The 23457-nt window shown below is 32.9% G+C and overlaps 1 protein-coding gene across 4 annotated transcripts in view; it reads right to left on the minus strand.

Moving 5' to 3' along the window:
• PDS5A (PDS5 cohesin associated factor A) overlaps positions 1–23457 on the minus strand; it is a 185926-nt gene that overhangs the window by 83506 nt on the left and 78963 nt on the right. For 3 of the 4 annotated variants that reach the window (XM_056802546.1, XM_007496543.3, XM_056802547.1), the window contains exons 2-7: positions 22193–22396; positions 20161–20247; positions 18785–18882; positions 15448–15574; positions 13398–13478; positions 10300–10440 (exon numbers count right to left, since the gene is read on the minus strand). In XM_056802546.1, coding sequence (XP_056658524.1) covers positions 10300–10440; positions 13398–13478; positions 15448–15574; positions 18785–18882; positions 20161–20247; positions 22193–22396 — 738 coding nt within the window. Of the gene's footprint in view, positions 1–10299; positions 10441–13397; positions 13479–15447; positions 15575–18784; positions 18883–20160; positions 20248–20664; positions 21044–22192; positions 22397–23457 lie in introns of those variants that run through there. The other variant, XM_056802548.1, reaches the window with a different exon arrangement.

The following is a 23457-nucleotide window of genomic DNA, read 5'->3' on the forward strand; positions in this document are numbered from 1 at the left end:
TATGTTCCATTCATATATGCAATCTATAGATAATGCTGATGTTAATTTGTATCATTCTAATTGATCTTTCCATTCCCCAAGACATAAGTGATTAAGAAATACATAAAAAACAGTTCTTAGAATGGTAAACTATTAACAACCATATGAAACAATATTTAACAAATAAGTAATTAATATTATGAGAAATGCAAAGTACAGCAACTCAGGTTTTACCTTGCACCCTGAAAAATTGGCAAAGATGTCAAGAGATGGGAACAGTCACTATTGGAGGGGTTGTAGAAAGATTCACACTAATGCATTGTTGAAGCTAGAATTTGTTTCAATCATTCTGGAAAGGACATCTGAAATAATGCAAAAAAAAAAGTCCTTATAGTATTTTTTCTTTGATCTGAAGCTTTGGATTTTGGCTATCATATTTTTGGGAGTTTTCATTTTGGATTTTCTTTCAGAAAGTGATTCATGGATTCTTTCTATTTCCACTTTGCACTCTGCTACTAAAAGATTGGAAAGTTTTCTTTAAGATTTCTTCATATGTAGCCTCTTTTATTTTTTGGTAATGATATTCACAGAGTCCATGGATTCTTAAATTTTCACTCCTTTATCTGTTTCCCAAGTAGGTTGCTTTTGCTATGAGATGTCTCATATTATCTTCTGGTGTTTTCCCCTAGTCTTTTGACTTAATCTCTCTAGTTGCATAGTTATTGGCTTCTAAATGGTTCATTATAGTTTTAATAAAGTTTCTTGCTTAACAAAGGCATTGTTCTTGTGCCAAACAAATTTTCTTATCAATTCTTTCTTCCATAGCTCTCATTTCTTTCCAATTTTTTCTTCATGTGTTTTAACTTACAAAAACATTTTTAAACTAAAAAAAATTTTTTTTAGCTTCCTCCCTCATTACATATAACAAGTTTCCAACATTTAAGGCATTTCCAGTCTTGAATTCTCTCCCTCCCTCTCCCCAAGCCCTTGAGATGGTAAGCAATCTCAAATAGATTTTACATGTGCAATCATATAAAACAATTTCCCATATTAATCTTTTTTTGGCATAGATACTCAAATAGAATAAGAAAGTGAAAAAAGGTTGCTTTGGTCTGGATACAGACTCCATCAGTTCCTTCTCTGAAAGGAGATGATATTTTATATCATGAGTCCTTTGGGATAGTTTTGGATCACTGTATTGCTGAGAATAGCTTTGTCATTCACAGTTGCTCATTGTACAGTATTCCTGTCACTGTGTAATGTTCTCCTGTTTCTGCTTTCCAGATTTTTCTGAGCTCCTCCTGCTTGTCATTTTGTACAGCACAATAGTATTTCGTTACAATCATATAACTTACTCAGTCATTCCCCAATTGATAGGTATTCCCACACTTTCCAATACTTTGAACCCACAAAAAGAGGTGCTTTCAATATTTTGTAAATATAGGCCCTCCCCTTTTTGTTTTTTAATCTTTTCAGGAATAAAACTGAGTAATGGTATTTCAGGGTCAAAGGGTATTTACCGTTTCATAGTTTTTTGGGCATAGGTCCTACTTATTCTCCAGAATGGTTGAATCAGTTCACAACTCCCCCAACAGTGCATTAGTGTCTCAGTTTTCCCACATACCCTTGTAAGAAATAGCAGGATGTGGCTCTTCTCAAACAAGAAAATCATCAGCAAAGGAAGAAGGAATGGGCAGGGGGCAAAGGGGCAGTTGGAAGTTAAAAAATAACTAGGGTCAGCAATAAGACCTGAAGATAAACCCAATGCTTACTTCTAATGCTTAATACATATTGAAGAAGCTAATGAATATTCTCTTCCCATCTCTGGGTGGGATTTGGCAGCCATTTTCAGGACATGCATCATATGGAAATATATGAAATGGGAAGGGAGAATTATACTATGGTATTCTTAGGTAGAATTCTTGGGAAGACCATACATACACTCCTATAACTCAACCAATGAGGACAGAGGGGAGAGATGTTAGAAATAGGATAAAAGACTGCTTGCTAAAATGAGCACTTTGTATTCCACCTTATATCCTTGTGGATGCCCATTCCTATAAGCATGAAATAAAGCCTTCATCTGTACCTGACTGGGAGTTTGTCTTTTTGTAAGTATCTCTCAATCTTTAACATCCTCCAAATTTTGTCATTTTCCTTTTCTATCATAATAGTCAACCTGATAGGTATGGTGTGGTACCTCAGAGTTGTCTTAATTTGCATTTCTCTAATTAATAGTGATTTAGAACATTTTTTAATTACTATAGAGAGCTTTAATTACTTAGAGAACTGCCTATTCATACATATCTTTTGATCATTTAACAATTGGGAAAATTTGTATTTTTACATATTTAACTCATTTTCCTATATATTTAAGAAATTATGCCTTTATTAGAGAATGACACACACAAAAATTTTGCAACATTTTGCTGCGTATTACCCTCCATCCAATTTTTTCTTCTTTACTTTCTAACCTCCCCCTCCTCCAATTTACCCACTTTTCTATCAGCCCCATTCCCTTCTCTTATCCCCTTCCAATTCTACTTTCTTGTAAAGTAAGACAGATTTTTAACCCCAAATGATGTTTTTCCCTCACTGAGCCAATTCTGACAAGTAAGGTTCACACCTTCCCCTCCACTGCAAAAGCTCTTTCATGACTCTTTTATGTAAGGTAATTTACCTTATTCTATTTATCCCTGAGTTATCATCCCATTATATTCAATTCACATTCCTGCCCTCTATGTACACTCCTTCTAACTGTCCTAATAATAATAAAGTTCTTAGGAGTTCCAAAATTCATTTTCCCATGTAGGGATGTCTTTTGGTTTCTTTTTATTTTTTAATGCTTATATTCAGTCTTGTATCTGAGAGTCAGTTTTTTCATTCAGCTCTGACCCATTCATCAGGAATATTTAAAAGTCTTCTATTTTATAGGTTACCCATTTTTCTCCTGAAGGATTATGCTCAGTTTTGCTGGATTAAGTGATTCCAAGTTGAAGTCCTATTTCCTTTACCCTCTAGAATATCACATTGCAGGCTCTCTGATCCATTAATGCTGCTAAGTCTTATGTTATCTTGACAGTGGCATCACAATATTTGAATCATTTCACTTTGACTGCTTGCAGTATTTTCTCCCTGACTTGGGAGTTCTAGAATTTGGCTATAATATTCATGGGAGTTAGCCTTTTATGACCTATTTTCAGGAAGTAATCATTGGATTATTTCTATTTTAACTTCTGGTTCTAGAATATCTAGAGTAAGTTTCCTTGATGATTTTTTGAAAGATGATCTAGCTCTTTTTTTGATTATGGCTTTCGGGTAGTCCAGTAATTCTTAAATTATCTCTCTACTACTTACTTTCCAGGTCAAGAGTTTTTCCCATGACATATTTCATATTTTCTATTATGTTTTCATTCCTTTGACTTTCTTTGATTCTTTCTTTATATCTCATGGAGTCATTAGCTTCCACTTGACCAATTTTCATTTCTAAGGTATGGTTTTCTTCCATTAGCTTTTATAGCCCCTTTTCCACTTGGCCAATTCTACTTCATAAATTGCTCTTTTCCTCGGTGAATTTTTGTACTTCTTTTTCCATAGAGCCAATTCTGACTTTCAAATTAGTTGTTCTCTTCAGTGCATTTTTGCATGTTTTTCTACCTTGCTAATTCTGTTTTTTAAGAAGTTCTTTTCTGCAGTGAATTTTTGTTCTTTTTACCAATTGGCTTAATCTGATTTTTTTAAAATATATTAAAATTTTGAGTATTTTAATGCCTCCTTAATCAAGCTTTTAACTATTTTTCACGATTTTCCTGTATCAATCCCATTTCATTTCCCAATTTTTCCTGTACCACTCTTATTTGATTTTTAAAATTCATTTTGATGTCCTCCATTAATTTTTTTTTGTATTTGAGAGCAATGAATATTTTTCCTAGAGGCTATGGAAGCAGCAATATTGACTGTTTTTTTCTCCTGAGTTTGTGTCTATCCTGCAACAAAAATAACTTTCTATGTTCAGTTTCTTTTGTTGTTGTATGGTCACTGCCCAGCCTTATTCTTTTCTTTTAATTAAAAAGAAAAAAACTCTGTTAATATTGGGTTGTGTACCTGCGGTAAAGGAAGCACTGTTCCAAGCTTCAGGTCCTTTGTGCGGTAGCCTTCAAAGGTAGATCTGGGGATCTCTAAGTTTTCAGTTCTTCCAAGGTGGTATGATCTAAGGAGAGGTGTGCCTCTCCTAGACGGAGCTCTAGTCTTTGAGTAACTAACTTCATGTACTCTTTTACTTGATACTTTGATACTATGACTAGGGTCTCTCCATCCCTGTAGCTACAAGCACTGGTGTTTTTACTAGTGCTCCTTCTTACCCCGAGATTACTCCCCTGGACTATAACACCTGGTTTTGTGTATGGTTAAAGCAAAAAGTCTTGTACTCAAAAAATAACAAAGGGACCCCTATAATCTTCTTCTGAGTAATTGTTCCCTGCTCCCCTGTACTATCTGTGGCCAAGAGCTCTAGAGCTTTTGCCTTTGTCTCAGCTATCCTCAAAGCCTGTAGTGGGGCCTGCCTTGGAATTTTACTTTGTCCTTCAGTTTCACCCCAGTGCACCAGATCTTTCATGCCAGGTACCTAAATTGTGTAGGGCTGAAAAATTATTTCACCCTGTCTTTTGGTGGGTTATGTTGCTCCAGAATTCATTTTGAGACCTTATAATTTTTGGAGGGGAATTTGGTAGAGATTAGGTGGGTTAGTGTACCTTTTCCACCATCTTCAATCCACCCTGATCCCCTTCAAAAATCTTTAAAAAAACCTCTTCCTTCATCTCTTCCAGGATTTCTAGTTGAGTCTGTGCTCAAGCTGTATTTTTCTCTAAGGCATTTCTAATAGATGTTTTAGACTCATTCTCTTCTTCTATATTTGATCTTAAGCATGCCTGCCACCATAATAGCTCTTTATGATGTGGTGTTTCTTAACAACCTGACTCTGTACTTGATGTTAGGGGATAGGATCTAGAGCCCTGTTCTGCTTTTTCAGTGTATTTGTTTGGTCTCTTTCAATTGTGTCTGACTCTTCATGACCCCTTTTTGTGTTTTTTGTAGCAAAGATACTTTAGTAGTTTGCCATGTTCTTCTTCACTTCATTTTTCAGATGAGAAAACTGAGGCAAACAGGTTAAATGACTTGTCCAGGGTCACACAGCTAGTCTGAGGTCAGATTTGAACTCAGAAAGTCTTCCTGAATCCAGGCCCAGCACTCAGCAATTTGTTGCACCCCTAGTTGCCTGATTTGTTAAGTTTACTGTTAATATAGGCTCACAGGGACAGCTCAGGATGGTGATCTGTACATTTAAGTTTTCTGATAGTGATCTAATCAATGCCTTATGATGTGAGGTCCAAGTGAGTTCCTTTCCGAGATTTCAGCGTCAGTCACAATAGAACACTGTCAGTTTCAACCCTTATGAGCCAGGTAGAAAGCTTTGTTGGTTTGGAGTAATATAATTATGGGCTCCCCTTTGATTTGGGATTTGTGCCTTGATTATTCTTCTGCAGGCTGGGCTAGATGCTGTTCTAGTGAGACCTCCTTCTGCTCCTCAGGGTCTGAGCCACATTTCTGCTGCTTGACTCTGAACATTCTCCTTTCAGCCTAGACTCTCTACCCAGGAACACCATCTCAAGGCCCAAGTTCCCTTTTTCAAGTGAGCCTACAGCTTATTCCATTAGTATATATCTCAGTTTTTACACAAATACCAAATAGCGGTTGTTTCTCCTTTCATTCCTATCTTTGTTCACTATTTCCTTGATATTCTAGATCCTTTGTTCTTCAAATGAATTTTGTTAATTTTTTTTTTAGCTCTATAACATATCATTTTGTTGTTTGATTGCTATAACATCAAACCTGTAGATTTAAACTTCTGTAAGATTGCCATTTTTATTATAATTGATTTGGCCCATTCACCAGTAGTGAAGATTCCTCCAGCTATGTAATTTGTTGTTGTTTTCCCCTGAAGGTACACTTTGTAACTTAATCTATACAAATATTTCATGTATTCTTGCAGACTAATCTTCAAATATTTCATACGTTTTGCATTTATTTTGAAAGCCATTACCCTTTTTGCTATTGTTTCTTGGGTATTGTTATTATTCTCTAAAAATGCTGCTGGGTTTTTTGTATTTATTTTGTAGGCTGCAATTTTGCTCTAGCTATTGATTTTCTTAACTTATATATCTTTATTAATTCCATAGTATATTATAAGTAAACCATGTTATTCATAAACCAGAAGACAAAAGGAAGAATAAAAGCATTTATTAAGGATCTACCATATGTGCCAGGCATAGTGCTAAGGACTTTGTAAATATTACCTCATTTGATCCTCACAACAATCTTATGAAGTTTGTGCTATTAGTATCCCTTTTTATTTTATTAATATCCAGGTGAAGAAACTGAGGCAGCTAGCATTTAAATAACATGCACAGGCTCACAGAACTAATTTGAATTCAGATTTCCCTGAGTTCAAGTCAGGCCCAAATCTGAACTCAAATCTCACAGGCCCCAAATCTATGGAATCAGCTAGCTACTGCTAGGTTATATCTATTCTTAACTTTTTTCATGCCTGTAATGTCTTTCTTTTGTCTCATTCCCATTACTAGGATTTCTAGAACTATATGAAATAATAGAATTAAAAGTGGGGAGCCTTGACTTTACTCCTGTATTTTGAGGGGAGAGTGTGAACCTGTGCTTTAAACTTTATTTAATGAGAAAACTTCTAGTGTCCTCACTGCATATGATGCTTCCTTTTGATTTAGGATAAATTTTCTATGATATTAAAAAAGGTTTTTTTCTTCCGCTCTTCTTTGCAAGGCTTTTTGTTTCAAAGGGTAAGTGATTTATACTTTGCAAAAGAATTTGTCTCCAACTATTGAGATAATCATGTAGTTTTAGACATTTTTGTTTAGACTATATTTATGCTGATCATTCTCTTAATGTTGATCCATTTTTACCCTCTACAGCACAGGGCAGCTTCTATTAATACATATTGGTTAATACATTGGTTCCTAAATAATGATGGAGATAGGGAAAAAATGTGACTACGAGCTGTTTTTAAGGTAAGATGATAAATTTTTTGATGTTCAATTTGATAAGGCCTTATTATTATTAAATATTAACACCATATTTTGAATTGTAACAAAATAGTAATTATCAAAACTACGTGTACTGATTTTTTTTAAAGAGTAGATCAATGGAATGGCCTAGGAAAACTAAGTCCACAAAAAATATGCACAAAACAGTACAATGTAAGAAGATAGAAGAATAAAACTATGAAGGTGAAGTCTTTTTAATTAAAAAAAAATCTCAAATGGGAAAATTGGAAAGCATTCTAATAAAAAAATAAATTTAGACCAACCTCTGAAACATTATCCCTCAATAAATTCCAAAATATAAAAGATGTTAATATAAAGAATTCATAACCCCAAATGAGAGATGGAAAGTTTCTTTAACCGGATGAAGGAGAGAATAAATGATAAAATTAGAAAACAGACAATCACAATTGTAAAAAATTTAAAAGAATCAGAACAATTGGGATGAATTTGAGGGACAATCATGTCATCAAGTTGCTCTAATAAAATGTCTAATATTCAACATCTATATGCAATTGACACAAATATACATTAAAATACACTCTCAGACCTAGATAGATGGTCTTCTGAGATTCCTTTGGAAACGTAATGCTATGGTTCTGACTAGTTCTTTTTCTAATGGCTTTGTAATGCCAATCTTCATGGACTCTATAAAAATTCTATTTATAATGCTTCTCTCATGCACTTCTTACAATCTAATTTGTATTTGCAGAATCATAGAATCTTAGAATTAGAAGGAACCGTATCTGCAAACTTGACTATTCTCTTCCTGCTATGTACAGTTAGATGACGCCATAGGATACAGAGCACTGGCCTGGAATGAGGCTATATTCAAAAACATACTGGTTATATTACCCTGGGCAAGTCATTTAACCTCTTTCTGCCTCAGTTTCCTTAAATCTAAAAGGGAAAAAGAAAAGCACTTACCCCCTAGGGTTTTAAGGATGAGATATTATTTATAAAAAGTGCTTTTCACAGAGCTTGGTACATAGCAGGCAATTCCCTTCCCATCAGAGAAATGCAAATTAGAAAGCAATCCTGCTTCAACTCACAGCCATTAAACTAGTAAAGGTATTTAAAAATGAGAAAAGTAATGCTTTGAGGGACTTTGGTAAGATAAGAATGTTATTCACTGTTGGTGAAGTGGTAGAATTGGTTCAGCTATTTTGGAAAACAATTAGAAGTTATTCACAATAAGACTATATAGACAAAAATGTTCAAAGCAGAAATTTTGGTTGGAAATATGCTAATGGTCAAATGAATTATGGATTATGAATGCAAGGAAATATTATTGTATTAAAAGGAATAGCAAATATAAATCCAAAGAAATACAGGAAAACTTGTGTGGACTACTGATACAATCAGTACTACTAGAATTACTAGTAATATTAGTTCTACTACTACCTAACATTTATATGCTGCTTATATGTGCCAGGCACTGTGTTCAGCTCTTTATTATCTCATTTGATACTCTCAAGTCTGGGGATTATTATCCCCATTCAGAGATAAGGAAATTGAGGCAAAGTGACTAGCCCAGAGTCATATATCTAATAAATGTTTGAGGCCATACTTAAACTTGGGTCTTATTTTCTGAAGCTTAACATTCTATATCTGTATCACTTAGCTGAAATTAAAGAACACATCATCTTTTTTCTGTGACATCTTCTTAGTAAAGGATTTCATGAAAAATTATTTTTGGTCAAATGGCAAGCCTTTAATAACTGTATGCTCAATTCAAGTGACTAATATCAAAACATAAGACAACAATGAATTTTTAAAAATTAAACCTTTAAACATAATCAATATCTAAGCTTTTTGTCTTTTCTTAAAAAAAAAAAACCAACCCTCACCTTCCAACTTAGAATCAATACTAACTATTGGTTCCATGGTAGAATAGTAAAGGTTAGGCAACTGGGGTTAAGTGACTTGGCTATGGTCACGGAAGTGTTCAAGGTCAGAATTGAACCTAGGACCTAGAGACTCTAGATCTGGCATTCTATCGACTGAGCAACCTAACTATCCCATAAGCCTTTGGGGAACAAAATTATTGTCTACTCTATGCTCTCCTTGATCTTAATCCTTGGATATTTCCATCTGAGTCTGGGCTTTTGAAGCACTAGCAGTGCAGGTTCTATCAACTAGAAAGGTTTCATGTATGATGCCAGTGGCACAGGAAGTCTGCTATCTGGGAATGATCTACAAGAATAGGCTTTAAAGTAAAACATTTTTGGACCATACCAATCCAAGGGCCAGTCATATATTAGAGTGTCCTATATATTCCTAGCCTAAAATAGTCCTCAGAACTCAAATTTGTTTTGGTCATAATCAATGTGCTAAAAGATAATTCAATCTAGTCTTCATTACTTGTAGTTGTCTTAGTATTTATTTGAGGAGCCAATATATGTGAAATCTCATTCTTACTGCTAATGTCTGACTTAGGTGAATAATTTAACCTGACTTTTCTTTATTCTTAGAGTCTATAAAAAGGAGGTGATACAAACATTTACAAAAATAGTTTCTTGACATATATTCACAACAACCCTGTGGAGTAAATAGTGATATTATAATATTCATTTTAAAGACAAAGGAAACTGAAGAACAGTTTAAATTACTTGATCTAAATTATGCAACCTAAGTCTTGTGATTATATCACACTATTTGCCATACTCATATTACAGGGGTGTCCTAAATAGCACTGAAAATGTCTATAAAGGCTTTGCAGAAAGAAAATATCATACATCTATAAGATATTATTATTTTCCACTATATTAGAGCAGAGGAAAAGATGTACTCAAAGCAAAATATACTGCAGCTTTTTAACAGGAAATGGAAATTCTATAACAAACCTATTTTGCATCAAAGATGAAGTATTACATACATATATTACATATATCTTTATTGTATTTTGAAAGATATTAATTTTTGACATCGCTCTCTTCCAACAGGCACAGATAATGAAGTATTACTAAATAGACTATAAAGAACAATTATGCAATTCTCTTGAAATGTATAGATTATTTAATATTTCAATAATCAAGAATTAGTTAATTAAGAAGTAATTTCTTGACATCCATTTTACAATGTTTTAACTTATGTTCTATTCCATAATTATAACAAAAAAACAGTTCTTAATTCTTTAATATACATCTTTTTACATCACAAAAGAATCAAGAAAACGATGAAATCCTACCTTTAGTTTGAATTCAAGTTGTGGCATAACAGAGAGCAATAAATGAGGATCTATGGCAAAAAGTTCCTGTATTAGATCAAATACATGCTCGGATAAATCACTTACTGATGACCTTCCCAACACCAGAACTTGGTTGAAAAACTGTAAATTGAAATTTAAAAAAATTAGCCAATCTTGATTATGCATTAAATAATCACACACACACACACACACACACACACACACACACACACACACACACACACACACACACACGAGAATAAAGGAAAGGTGACATTAGAACATTTAATGCATTGCCTGTGTTAGAAACACATATACAGAGACATTTAAAGATTATGAATAATCACTGATGTGAAATTTTACCAATGTATAGAATACTGAAGTTTTGTTTTTAAAATTTCCAACATGTACTGGAATACATCTTATATCTGACTCATTTAAATACTACAATATAATACTTCAAAGTCTATAAACATTAGGTGTCTTGACGTGAAAGAAAAAAAAATTCCATGCCTACATAAAATGCAATGACAACAAATACTATAATGGAAAATACATCACTATAGCAAGGGCATATGATTATATCAGTTTAAGAATTCCCTCTTCTATATAAGTTACCAAGACGATTACCCGAATTTCACAAAGGTTTAATGATTCCATTGTCACAAATTAATAAGCATCAGTGGTAGAATTTGCATTTTTGCACAAATAAAAAAATACCCCACTAGACAAAGCTATCATCATTACAAAAAGTTTCCATTAAACAAGATTACTGACATGAAAGAGATATTTTGTTGGTCTTACTACAAAAATTACATCAAATGAAAAATTGTGCAACTTTTTTTTTTCTGGATCTATCCTTGGAAAAATTTATCTACATTACAACATTTTTTAAAAGTGTTTGTACTTGGAACACAAACCCTTTAAGGCTTCCACAGCATCAGTTTTATTCCACAATATCCCGCACTAAAAATCCAGTGGCTAGAAAAGTAAAAGGCACTTAAGCCAAAGCACTTTTCATCTTCTAATTAATCATAAAGAAATGGGATATTATCTATTTTCTCCTCTAAGAAAAGTGAAAAGGTAAAAAATTCCCCATGCTATGAATGTGATTTCTAGCAATATATTTACTTGGACAAAATTCTATTTAAAGAATGTAAAATTAATGGAATTCTTAACTAAAAAATTGACTTCAATTCAATTCTTGTTAGTAGACTAATATGAAATAACATTACAGATATTATCCTCCACTTTCAGCTTAAATATCTGAAACAAAGGTATAAACATCCAATTTAACGTTTTGTCCTTGAAAAGTTGTTATACTTAATATAGTAAACTTCAATCTGAAGAAATTCACTACATTGAATTTTATTACAAATAATAATAATCTTAACCTTGTGAAAGTGAATTGGTATTAAAATCTTAAATGTTAAACTATTATGTTTGTTATAATATGAGAATACATAATTTTTATTTTCTATTGAGTGCCCTGATTCAAAGAAAAAAGTCATCCATCACATAAGTAAAAATAACTTTTTGTTGTTTTATAAGGAGAGGAAATATGAACAACATTACTGATCAATTTTTCCTAAGAGCAGAGCACATGTAATTCAATAAACATGACAAAAAGATAAAACAACAATATTATATAAAATTAGAAAGCTTTTGTACAAATCAAATCAACATAGATAGGACTTAAAAGATCTGTGTGAGTAGAAAAGAAAAAACAAACTTGGCATTAAGGGACTAAGATCAAATTCTATTAACATTTATAGAAAATCAGAGAAAAAAAAAAGATCAAAAGTTACTTTCCAAGACAAATAGTCAAAGGATTTGAATAATTTTTTAAACTATAGGTTATTAATAACCTGCTAAAAAATCTTCCGAATATCCAACAGAGAAGTGAAAATTAGAACAACCCTGAGGTATCACTTATTATCTATCAAAAGTTGGATAATATACTAAAAGATGGGAACACTCATCATTGGAAGACAGATTCAACTATTCTGGAAAACAATTTTGAATCATACAGAAAAACATTACCAATCTGTTCATACCCTGTAAATCAGATTCCACAAGTGAGATTATATCTCATGGAAGTTGATATCAAAAAGATTCATGTATACATAAATTCCATAAACATCCTTATTATAAAAATAATCAGGACATAAATTATTTGCCTACTGATTGGGGAAAGAAAATGAAATGTGAAAATTAAAAACACATACAAAGTAATGCAGAGTAAAGAAAAGCAAGACAATATATAAAATTGCAACAATGTAAACAAAGTCAATAGAGAGAGGCAACAAATATCTAATCAAATACAATGTTTCATTCATATTTATATTAGTATAATTCCAATAAAGTTAAAAGATTCATTTGGCATTTCTGTTAACTGATATTCTAGGTGTTTTTGAAGGAAGTTACTTTCTTAAAGTTTTCTTGTGATTGTCAAGTTTAGTCCCTCCTTATGAAGAGGACCAATAACATCATGAGGTGTACTTGCTTGTGAATCAGACTTAAGTGAAGCAGAACTACACAAAGTTGCCAGCCTCACTCTCTCTTCCAGAGTCATCGCTGTCCAATGGCAAGACAAAAAGTCAGGATAATTGGCATTGGCCCAGGATGCAGGAACAGCATTTTCAAAGTCTGACCACACTAAGTGCTCCACAGTGCCCGTTTCATCCACTTGCACAGCTGTTGTTCTCAGTGACCCTCTCCACTGGAGGAAGTCTCCACATGCTCGGGGTCACCACATCCCTATCCCACTGACAGGTTCAAGGTCTGTCAGTTACTCCCACCCTGGTGTAGCCCATTGCTGGGATGGTTATATTGGAGTGTAGCTTCTGAGCTACACCCCTTCTTAGAGCCACAGGTAAGAGTTTGATAAAAAGTAGATACCAAAGGTGGGCAAAAAGCCCTAAAAAGGCCTTGGAAAGTCCTCACATTGGAGGTACTCATCCTTCCTGCACACATACAAGAAGAATCTGTTCTATCAAAGCAAAATGTATGAATAATTTTTGAGATAGTCAGAAGGGCTGAAACCCTGAAAGTTTAAGTTTATAAATTATAGATTAAAAGCTGTAACAGATACCTACATTGGCAATGGATGCCTCAATGATCTGAACTGTTCTTTTCAGTAGGACTTTTGCAAGATCAAATGCTTGTTTATTTAAGTTCTGAAATAAAGAATGAAAAGAATTCACTTAAAAAAAATTAATGCAATTTGATGGAAAGCACATTCTATAGATCTGAAATAAATGTCACCATGAGAAAATTCCATTCTTTCCACCCACGAGAATATTAGACACATTAGTGGGCGCAAATTTATACTCCTAATCAAGTAAATCTTATAAAATAATTAACATGTTTTCCTCTTTTATCCAAATGGCCATATGAATTTTATTGCAGATATCTGATAAACTAAATGATGAACCCAACTAGAACCAAATACAAATTAAAGCCAAGTCACTTGAACTACTAATAAATTGTACTTATTTTCTACAACCATTAAACTAAAATACTAAAACATTTTTTATCTAAACTGATATTTCATTCATTTTTACTAAACATGGCTAAAAAATAATTTGCTATGACAGATTAATTGCTCAGTTCATTCTTGATACACTTTAATTTTTCATTTTATCTTTCCCTATGGAACTAAATTGATCATTTATTCAACTGTTCTCCCTCTTGGAACCTGATTCAAAAATCTTTCTTGATTCTGAATGACTGTTTAAGCTAGCTTGTTAAGAAGGTAATTAAGTTAATATTCCTAAAATGTTAGGTTTCAAGTGAAAACGGTTCAAGTTGATCACAATGTATTTGGGTCTCAATTTCCTCCTCTGTAAAATGATGAAGTTGTTTAATATGAATTCAAATGTCCCTTCCAGTTCTCTGCAATCCTATGTCTTAAATAAGTTTTAAAAGGATATTTTACTGACAATTATAAACTATCTAATCCAACATCTGCAAATAAAAGATTAGACCATTCCCACTGAAGCAAACATTAATGAGTAATACCCATACCCATACCTGAAATAAGAATCTGTATTTCAAATTATAGCCTCTTATGAGATCCTAAAATTGGTTTCTCCTGATATACCTCCCTTTCTATAATTTGCTTTTGATTCCTAGCATGGCATAGAATGAGGTCAGGAAAAACATTCCATTTCCTACTTTGCTCAGACAGCATTCAGCACTGACTATCCAAATAACACATATGAATTAACTCAAGGCTTCAGTGATATGGAATGAAAAGTTGTTCTTTCTCAAATAAAGGCAGGGGGCTTCTGTCATGTGCCTGAACTTGCCTCTAAAATCAGAAGCTAGATTTAAAGTCATTTTACATTTAGAAGAAAAGAAACTTACGAGCTTGCCTTTAAACACAGTATATAAATACTAATATGTTTGAGAGAAGTTAAGGAAAAATGTATAGTAGTTAACACATTATCAGATGTTTCCCTTCAAATAACTAATAAAATCCAAGAAAAAAAAAAGAAATGAAACTTTGGGAGAGAAAGGTAGCCAGCTGACCTTTAAATCCCAGATTACTGCTGCAGGAATGGCAGGCCTGAGTACAATACTGATACAAAGCTTGCAATATCACAAGGGCCCAGGATAACTGTGTAAAGTTGAATGAGGGGGGGGGAAAGAGGAAAAAAGATAGAAAGGTGTTAAAGTCTAACTTGTCCTACTTTTGAACTATGCCATGACTTGTTCTTACATTAATACTCTCACCTCTAACATATCAATGCTCACTTTCTCTACTATCCTAGAGCATGAAATACACCAGCAAAAAGCGGGAGTAAGTATACAATGAGATATGAAGTCCTATATTTCATATGTTGGAATTTGAGAAGAAAAAAAAATGCCAACAAATTTGATTTGGCTTAAAATTAGCATTTTTCTCAGCAGAAAGGGTTGGAATACTGTAGAGATAGCATTCTTGACCTTGTAAAAAGTATTTAAACATAGTACTTGTTGATTTGGAATTAAGATGGTAATAAGTTACACCAAGTTGGCATTATAATGCTGGCAGATACAAAGTAAATGCTACAATTTCTTTTCCTTTTTTGAGGATGAGGGAAAAATAGGTGGTGTGAGGTAGAAAATTCCTTTACTAATATATATTTATGATATGCTGACCTTGTGTGCAGGAATGAGGTTAATAAGAATAGAATCCAATAATTCTTGGGTTACTCCATCGCCTTCCATGATGATAGAACTCATCAAGTCCAACATGTGCATTTGTACTTTCTTATTGTGGCTATTGCTAAAAAGGATAAAAAAATTAATATTAAATTTTTTAAAATACAGAGCTAATAAGAATATTATAACCTCTCAGCAAGAATTAAGTTTACAATAAAAGTGATATTCTATCAGTTCTCAGTTTATTACTCTTATTTATACTAGGTAAGACCAAGCTGCTCTAATTTCAACTGCTCTACTTACTTTCTCAATCAAGTTATTTATTCTGCAAGGAAGCAGTAACTTATGAAAGAAGCTAACTAATTTGGTTTTCTTAACTCATACTCAAGATAGGTAGCAGAGTTTAAGAGGACTTAATTAAAGCTTTTCTTGCCCCAGTAGGTTCCAAACTATGAACCAGTCAACAAAGAATTTAAGTCATTGACAGCAAAATCTTAACGAGGCAGCACACAAAAGAAAGTTAATTTTCTAACTCCTTCTATTATATTCCATCATTACTATGCCAGAAATATGGAGAATTTCTAGAAAATTAGACCTACCCAGATACAAAGTATACTACATCAAATAGAAATGAATAACTAATTATTACATTAGTGCTAAAAATTCAAAGTTTGACCATTTTCAGCAAAAATTTCTTAACTGCTCCTTATCGATAAAACTATATTTTAAAACAAGATGGGAAAATGGAGAAGCAATAGATGTGGGAATAACTCACATAATTACAGCTATGTGATGGGGACAACTTACCATCTCTTAGATTCGGTCTCTGTTTTAAAATAAAAGATTGTAATTTATCTTCATTCCACACCCTCCCCAAACTTAAATCTCTACCTTACAAAATTCTCACAAAAAATTGAAAATTTATATCCATAAGCCACCACCAGGACTCATGCTACCAAAAGGGGTAATGGAAATTAACTCCTTTGACCAGAATGTCTAACACCATCCTCCACAGCCTAGATTAACAAATATATTTTATTGATTCCAATTCTATGTTTTTTAAAAAAATTTCCTAACCTTAAAAAATTTTAAGTTTAAGACAGATTTCAAAGCAAAAGAAACAATAACATTCATAAGTTTTTTATTTGTGTTTCTTATATCTGAGGCAAAAAGGGCAGCATTTTAGGGGGGTAAAAGGGATATATCATGTCATGAAAGATTTTAAAGGAATTTAAAAGAGGAAAGGATAATGACTTGAGATGATAAATATAAGCATTAAGAAATTTAATAAGTGATGTCTTACATATTAAGAATACCTTTTTAGCTATTGAAAGTATCTTTATATCCATAAGCTAATATTTCCTCACAATAGGAGGGGAGAGCAAAATAAGGAACATTTAACTAAAATAGTTTACAATTTGTTTACCCAGTTTAGGAATTGTAAATGCCTAAAATTTCATGTGGAGGAAGCACTGTTCTATGTCACAAACCAAATGGACCATAATGTCATCAAACATATTTTTCCATCTCCTTTTCCCTCCCATCTGCCTTTTCCAAATGATAATATGACCACACTATCCTTGGATGTAGAAAGAAAAGTTGTCAAGCCTACCTTCAGTCTTGTTAGCTGCCAAAAAAAGTAGAGTCAAGGTAAGTAGCAACAATTTTCTGCCATTAAAAAAAAAAAATCTCTCAGGGCAGCCGAGTAGCTCAGTGGATTTAGAGCCAGGCCTAGAGATGGGAGGTCCTAGGTTCAAATCTCGACTCATATACTTCCCAGCTATGTGACCCTGGGCAAGTCACTTAACCCTCATTGCCTAGCCCTTTTTCTGCCGTGGAACCAATACCCAGTATTGATAAGGGTTTAAAAAAAAATCTCTAAATTGACTTGCTCAATTCCATCTGTATCCTTCAAATAAGGAATAATTGCCTAATACTTTTATAATTGGTGGATTATCTGGGCCTTCCTGCTCTTTATTTTTGAACATATTATTTTATTTTCCTTTTTGCACTGCTGTCAGAAGTTTGGGGGGAAAAAAAGTAGTAAGATATAAGTTTCCAATGAATCTACTTGTATTAGTATGGGGTCTGAAGGAGGAAAAGTTGAAATTTATTACTAGCTTTTCATATTGCTTGTGCAACTCTTAATTTATACTCTTTCTTTTTGGAGGGCCTAAGAATCAACAGATTTCAAGATGGAAACTCATTGATAAATAAAAAAGATAGAGATGATTTTAATATTCAATGCAAAAAAAATACAAGAGTTTAATGACTGGATTTTAGTAGCAGATACTTTATCAATCTCTATATCTCAAAGTGCCTCTATTATAGACGGGAGGTTTGGGGGTGGATATGGGGAGAGATGAGGATGAAAAAAGTGGGTTACCTAGGTACAAAGTTGTGCCCAGCATTCTGGCTCTAAAGCTATTTCTAGTATTTTATTTGGAATAGGAAGCCAAACTACTCAAAGTATGACTCAACAAACTAGTTAAGGAAAAACAACTGTTCTCCACTTAAGTCAATACTTTACTAAGGATAGAAATAATAACTTAATTGGAATTCTGACTGGGAAGAGGGAAAAGAGGGATAACATAAGGAAGAATAGTAATTTTAAACTGAAGTGAGGAATTCTGGACTGTATGAGGATATTGGGTGTCAAATGAGCAAGGGAAAAAGTTATTAAAAGGAAAATAGGAGGTATTAAAAATAAAGTCAGGCTAGTTTCCAATTCTAACTAAAGCACAAGGCAAAGTGCAACTGGAAATCTTTTTTTCATCTCTTTTTAGACTGATTCAGAAAATTCCAAACTCCAGACTCCCTATGTTATTCAAGTCTCCTTAATTAAGAATTCTCAACCTGAGTTTCTTTGAGCTTATTTTATTATTTTCCCATCAAATACTTGCCTCTGTCCCTACAATACTTTCTTCTTTATAACTGAAATTCATGGAAATCCTAAGAAATTTCTAAAATGTAACTATAATATTCAGAATCTACTGTAGAAGAGATAAATCATACAGTATAATAAAAATTATAATACAGTTTAGTACAGTTATTTACAACTATACTATAATTTTTTTCCAGGAAAAAACTACTTCTGTATCCTCACAGCAATTAGTAGACTGTTGAATAACAGAGTCTGTACTACACAAGTTGAGCCCAAAGACATATTTCCATTATTAGCATTTTGTTAAGGTGCTTCTCCCTGTTAAGATGGAACATAATTCTTTTTATCTCTCAAAAAAATCCTGATAACAAATGGCATGCAGAAGAAAACAAAAATCAAGAACATAAGAAAATCAAAATAAAGCAATATATAAAATATCTAACAACTTACTTGATTACTGAGAAGAGAGTTCTAAAAAGCTGAATAAAAATTTCATTGCAGTCTTCCAATTCAAAGCAGATATTATAGGATTTGACCCAAGCTAAATTCTAAAACAAAAACAAAATTATTCAATTACAAATGAAGAGAATAACTTTACTAAATCAAAACTGTCATATTTAATTTTAAAATAATTAGATATTAAGTTTTTAAATCAATAGAAACACAATAGGTATAAGAAACTGAATTTTGAAACATTAACCTACTACTGAACATTAACTTACACTTACACACACACAGAGCAGTAGATACTGAAGAAATATTAAATATACATTTTCCAACTATTAAATAAATCTGCTTGATGAGAACAAACATGAGATTTTTGGCTTAATTTACTTTAAAAATAAAAATAATTAAAGATCAAATTTCAAAATTTCTACTCTAAAAAATAATTAAAAAACTATTCTTCAGGCAGCTAGGTGGCTCAGTGGATTGAGAGCCAGGCCCAGAGATGAGAGGTCCTGAGTTCAAATTTGACCTCAGACACTTCCTAGCTGCCTGACCCTGGGAAAATTGTTTAACTCCAATTGCCTAGCCCTTACTGCGCTTCTGCATTGGAATAAATACACAGTATGGATTCTAAGATGGAAGGTAAGGGTTTCTTTAAATGAATTAAATAAATAAAAATATTCTTAAGAGAATATAATTCCTATTACTAGGATGTTTAACACTAACTTTAATTTGAAATTTTATACTTTTTCTCCTATGTTGACACTTTTCTAATGTGGTTAATATAGAAAGTTCATTGATTGTAGAATTGCTAATCAAACTGTGGTACATGAATATAAAGGAATGCTGTAAAATGATGAATAAGAATAAGAGAAGTATTGTAAGACTTCAAAGAACCCCTGCAGAATGACAATAACTAGGAAAACAATATCTACAATAACCAAATGATGTAGATATAAATGGAAAGAACAAAAAGACAAAATTGAAAGCTGTATTTTACAAGTTAGCTTGAGAAAATACAATATCCCTTATTGGCATTAATGGTGGACTTTGAATGTGGAGAATATATATGACTGCCCAGCATAAAGTGGGGGTTTAATAAATGATTACTGATTGACTAATGTATTAGTTGGTTTTGCTAAACTGCTCTTTTCTGCACCTTTTTTATTCTTCATTACAAAGAAAAGCTTTTTGGTTAGAGGGAAGGTATGTAAGAAAATGAATGTAATGTAAAAACGAGATAATAATGTATTTTTAAAAGTCAGTATTATATAAAGTAGAAGCTATTTCATGCTTCAGGCTGGTCTCATTTCTCATTTAAGAAGCCCTATTACATAAATATGAAATAAGAGCAATACTATTTCTAATAAATTACTTACCTCTAATAAGTAAAAATATCTATTAAATTGTGGACTCTTAGTATCTTCTAAACCTTTTAACTGTCTTGTAATGAACAAAAATATGTCCTGTAAAACAAAAGCATAAGATATATCAACAAAGAAACCAAAATGATGTTATTATCCCTTGTATCATTAATGTTGTAGCTATAATAAAATAAATAGAAATTTCAGCTAAATGGTTTGGTTTTGTGTAACTGGACATAAATGAAAACAAAAAATATAACATTGCAAACTGTAGAAACGGGACTGTAAAAGTAAAAGCAGCTAATCATTTTCATACATCTTTAAGTGTATTCAGACTGGGGAAAGGCAAGGCAACCCACATAGCACAGTTCCAATGTAAAGCACAAATACACAAATATTCCCCTAGTATACCACCCCTAACTTCTGCCCACTATCCCATTCCTCCAGCCAGGGAGGAGACTATTTCTAAAGTATTAAGCCATATGTGGGAATTTTCCCGACTATTCAGCCTGTACATACATTCATGTTCAGTACTTAGTCTTGTACATGCGAGACGTAACTATAAAGTAATGAGAGTGATTCTCTTCTGTAGCTTGTGGAAGCAGAGGAGGAATGATCATAGCAGAGACATGTAGCAACATGCTTCAACTTGCAGCAGGAGTAATTTCAAGGTCAGCCGTCAGTCTTGTGCTAGCAGCTGTGAAGAACATAAGTGTGTGCTGTTTCATGTCAGCATAAAAATGAGTGACCAAATTTAGATCAAGAATTAATAAGAAATTGTGAGTGAAGTTACACAAATCTGCAAGTGAGACATTCAACATGTTAAAAGAAGTTTTTTATAGGTTAACAACAGGAATAAAAGTTTTCAACTGGCACAAGAGATTTAAAGAAGATGGCTATAATTCATGGAAGTCATCAGTCACCTACAAGACTGATTAAAATATTAACAGCCAAGAGTCCTGTTCAAATAACTAAAGTTACATTTATGAAGAGGTTGATTCTGAAAGAGAACTTAAATGCCAACAATGTTTCTGGAAAGATTATATTATACATTTTAAGTAGCAAACTGAAACACAGAAGACTTGACATCTGTTCTTATCTTTCAGGGGAAGGAAGCTGAATAAAATAATGAGAATTTTAAGGGAATTTGTGACTGGGATAAAATATAGTATTTCTAGTGTCAAAGTCTTCGTATAAAATGCCAAAATTTTCTTGTAGGTGCTCAAAAAGTGAGCCCCCACCTCCCTATAATGCATGCATATAAAAATCACAGATCAGGTGATTTGTTTCCTTGACACCAATGTCTTTGTTCATGCAGAATTTATCCCACAAGGTCCAACACAGGCTCATTATGCAGAAATTCTGAAGCATGAGAAATTCTGTGCAACACAAAAGGGATGAACTGTGACCCAATAATTGGCTTCTTCACCACAACAAAGCTCTAGCTCACAACATGCATTCCCTCCAGTTCTTGAACAATAGTATTTCCCAGCTTGATTATCCACCTTATTCACTAGTCTTGATTCTGGATGACTTGGACTATTTAAAAAAAATTCAACCCCCCCCCACCCCCCAAGTACAAAGCATTGCCACTATAGAGGATAAAATAAAGAATTTTAACACAGGCTCTGAAGGCAAATCCAGAAAAGGAGCTCCAAAAACATTAGAAATGCAGCATCGTTAAAATGATCAAGTTCCCAAAATATGTATTTGAAAGGAAAAACTTATGAGATCTACAAATTTATTTTTTTAATGCCAGTCTCATTACTTTATAGTCACTTCACACTTTGCCATTTTCATTTTTATTGGGTATATTTTGTTAATATTAAACAAAATTACCAGTTTTAGGAACCACATCTAAACTGTTCTTTTAAAGTGCTATTATGGGTGCACAGTGAATATGAACAAATTATAAGCCTTGATAATTCTTTGTAAAAATACTGTAAGCCATGTACTTTTAAATCAATAATTTGAAATTCACAAATTTCATAGGATAGGCTATATCACAAGTTACAAAAAAGGAAATAGCTCTTAGAAACTATTTTACCTTGAGTTTGTCATGGGAAGTATACGGTGCCTCTGGAGCATATATTCGGAAAATATCAGCCAAACAACATGCTACAAGAAGACGTACATCTTTGTTGGGATTCCTGAGGAAGAATTCAGATGCAAGATGCAAGGCTAGAGGGAGATACTGCTGCTTTTCATCTTCTGAGTCTTGATCCATGTCCATAAAGGTTTTTACTACCATCTGATATAAATTTAAAAAGAAATCTAAGTAAAATGTATAAAGCCAACATCTTTACTAGAAATCAACAAACATTTCAAAGCCATTAAAGTTATCAAAACAATAAACATGCAAATTTTTCAAAATTGTTAATGTTCAGTTCAGGGCATATTATCAATTTTTAAAATCTGGATTTCTACTAACTATTTTTTACTGAAACCTGAATAAGAATTTTTTAAAATTAGTCAAAAAGAACTGAATAAAACACTTTCTATAAAACTATTCTTCAACATATCACATAAAACCGCTGATTCTTGATTACTCATTTGAAAATTATTATTATTATTCCAATAAAGAATTGTAGATTATGTCATCCAATATTATCAACAGCTTTATTGGTGTCCTCCCTCTATTTATTTTATATATAGTAATAGAAGAAAACATCTGAGCTAAATAACTCTCCCAACTAGTCTGACATTCAGCAAAATCAAGAATTAGGTTGTTATGATGAAATCAAAACTATCAAGCACATGAAAAAGTGTTCTAAATGACTCCTGATGAGAGAAATGCAAATAAAAACAACTCTGAGGCACCACCTTACACCCAGCAGACTGACCAATATGGAAGCAAAGGAAAGTGATAAATGTTGGAGGGGAAGTGGCAAAATTGGGACACTAATACATTGCTGCTGGAGTTGTGAATTGGTCCAACCATTCTGGAGGGCAATTTGAAACTATGCACAAAGGGCTTTAAAGGAATGCCTACCCTTTGACCCAGCCATGACTGCTGAGTTTGTACCACAAATGACAATAGGGGAAAAAAAAAACTTGTACAAAAATATTTTTAGTCATGTTCTCTGTGTTATCAAAAAAATTGGAAAATGGGGGGATTTCCATCAATTGAGGAATGGCTCAATAAATTATGGTATATGTTAGTGATGGAATATTATTGTGCTGAAAAGAATAAAGAAATAGAGAAATTCCATGTGAACTGGAATGACCTCCAGAAATTGATGCAAAGCAAAAGGAGCAGAACCAGGAGAACCTTATACACAGAGACTACTACACTGTGGCACAATCAAATGT

The sequence above is a fragment of the Monodelphis domestica genome, chromosome 6 (assembly GCF_027887165.1).
Source record: "Monodelphis domestica isolate mMonDom1 chromosome 6, mMonDom1.pri, whole genome shotgun sequence".
Classification (NCBI taxonomy): Eukaryota; Metazoa; Chordata; class Mammalia; order Didelphimorphia; family Didelphidae; genus Monodelphis; species Monodelphis domestica.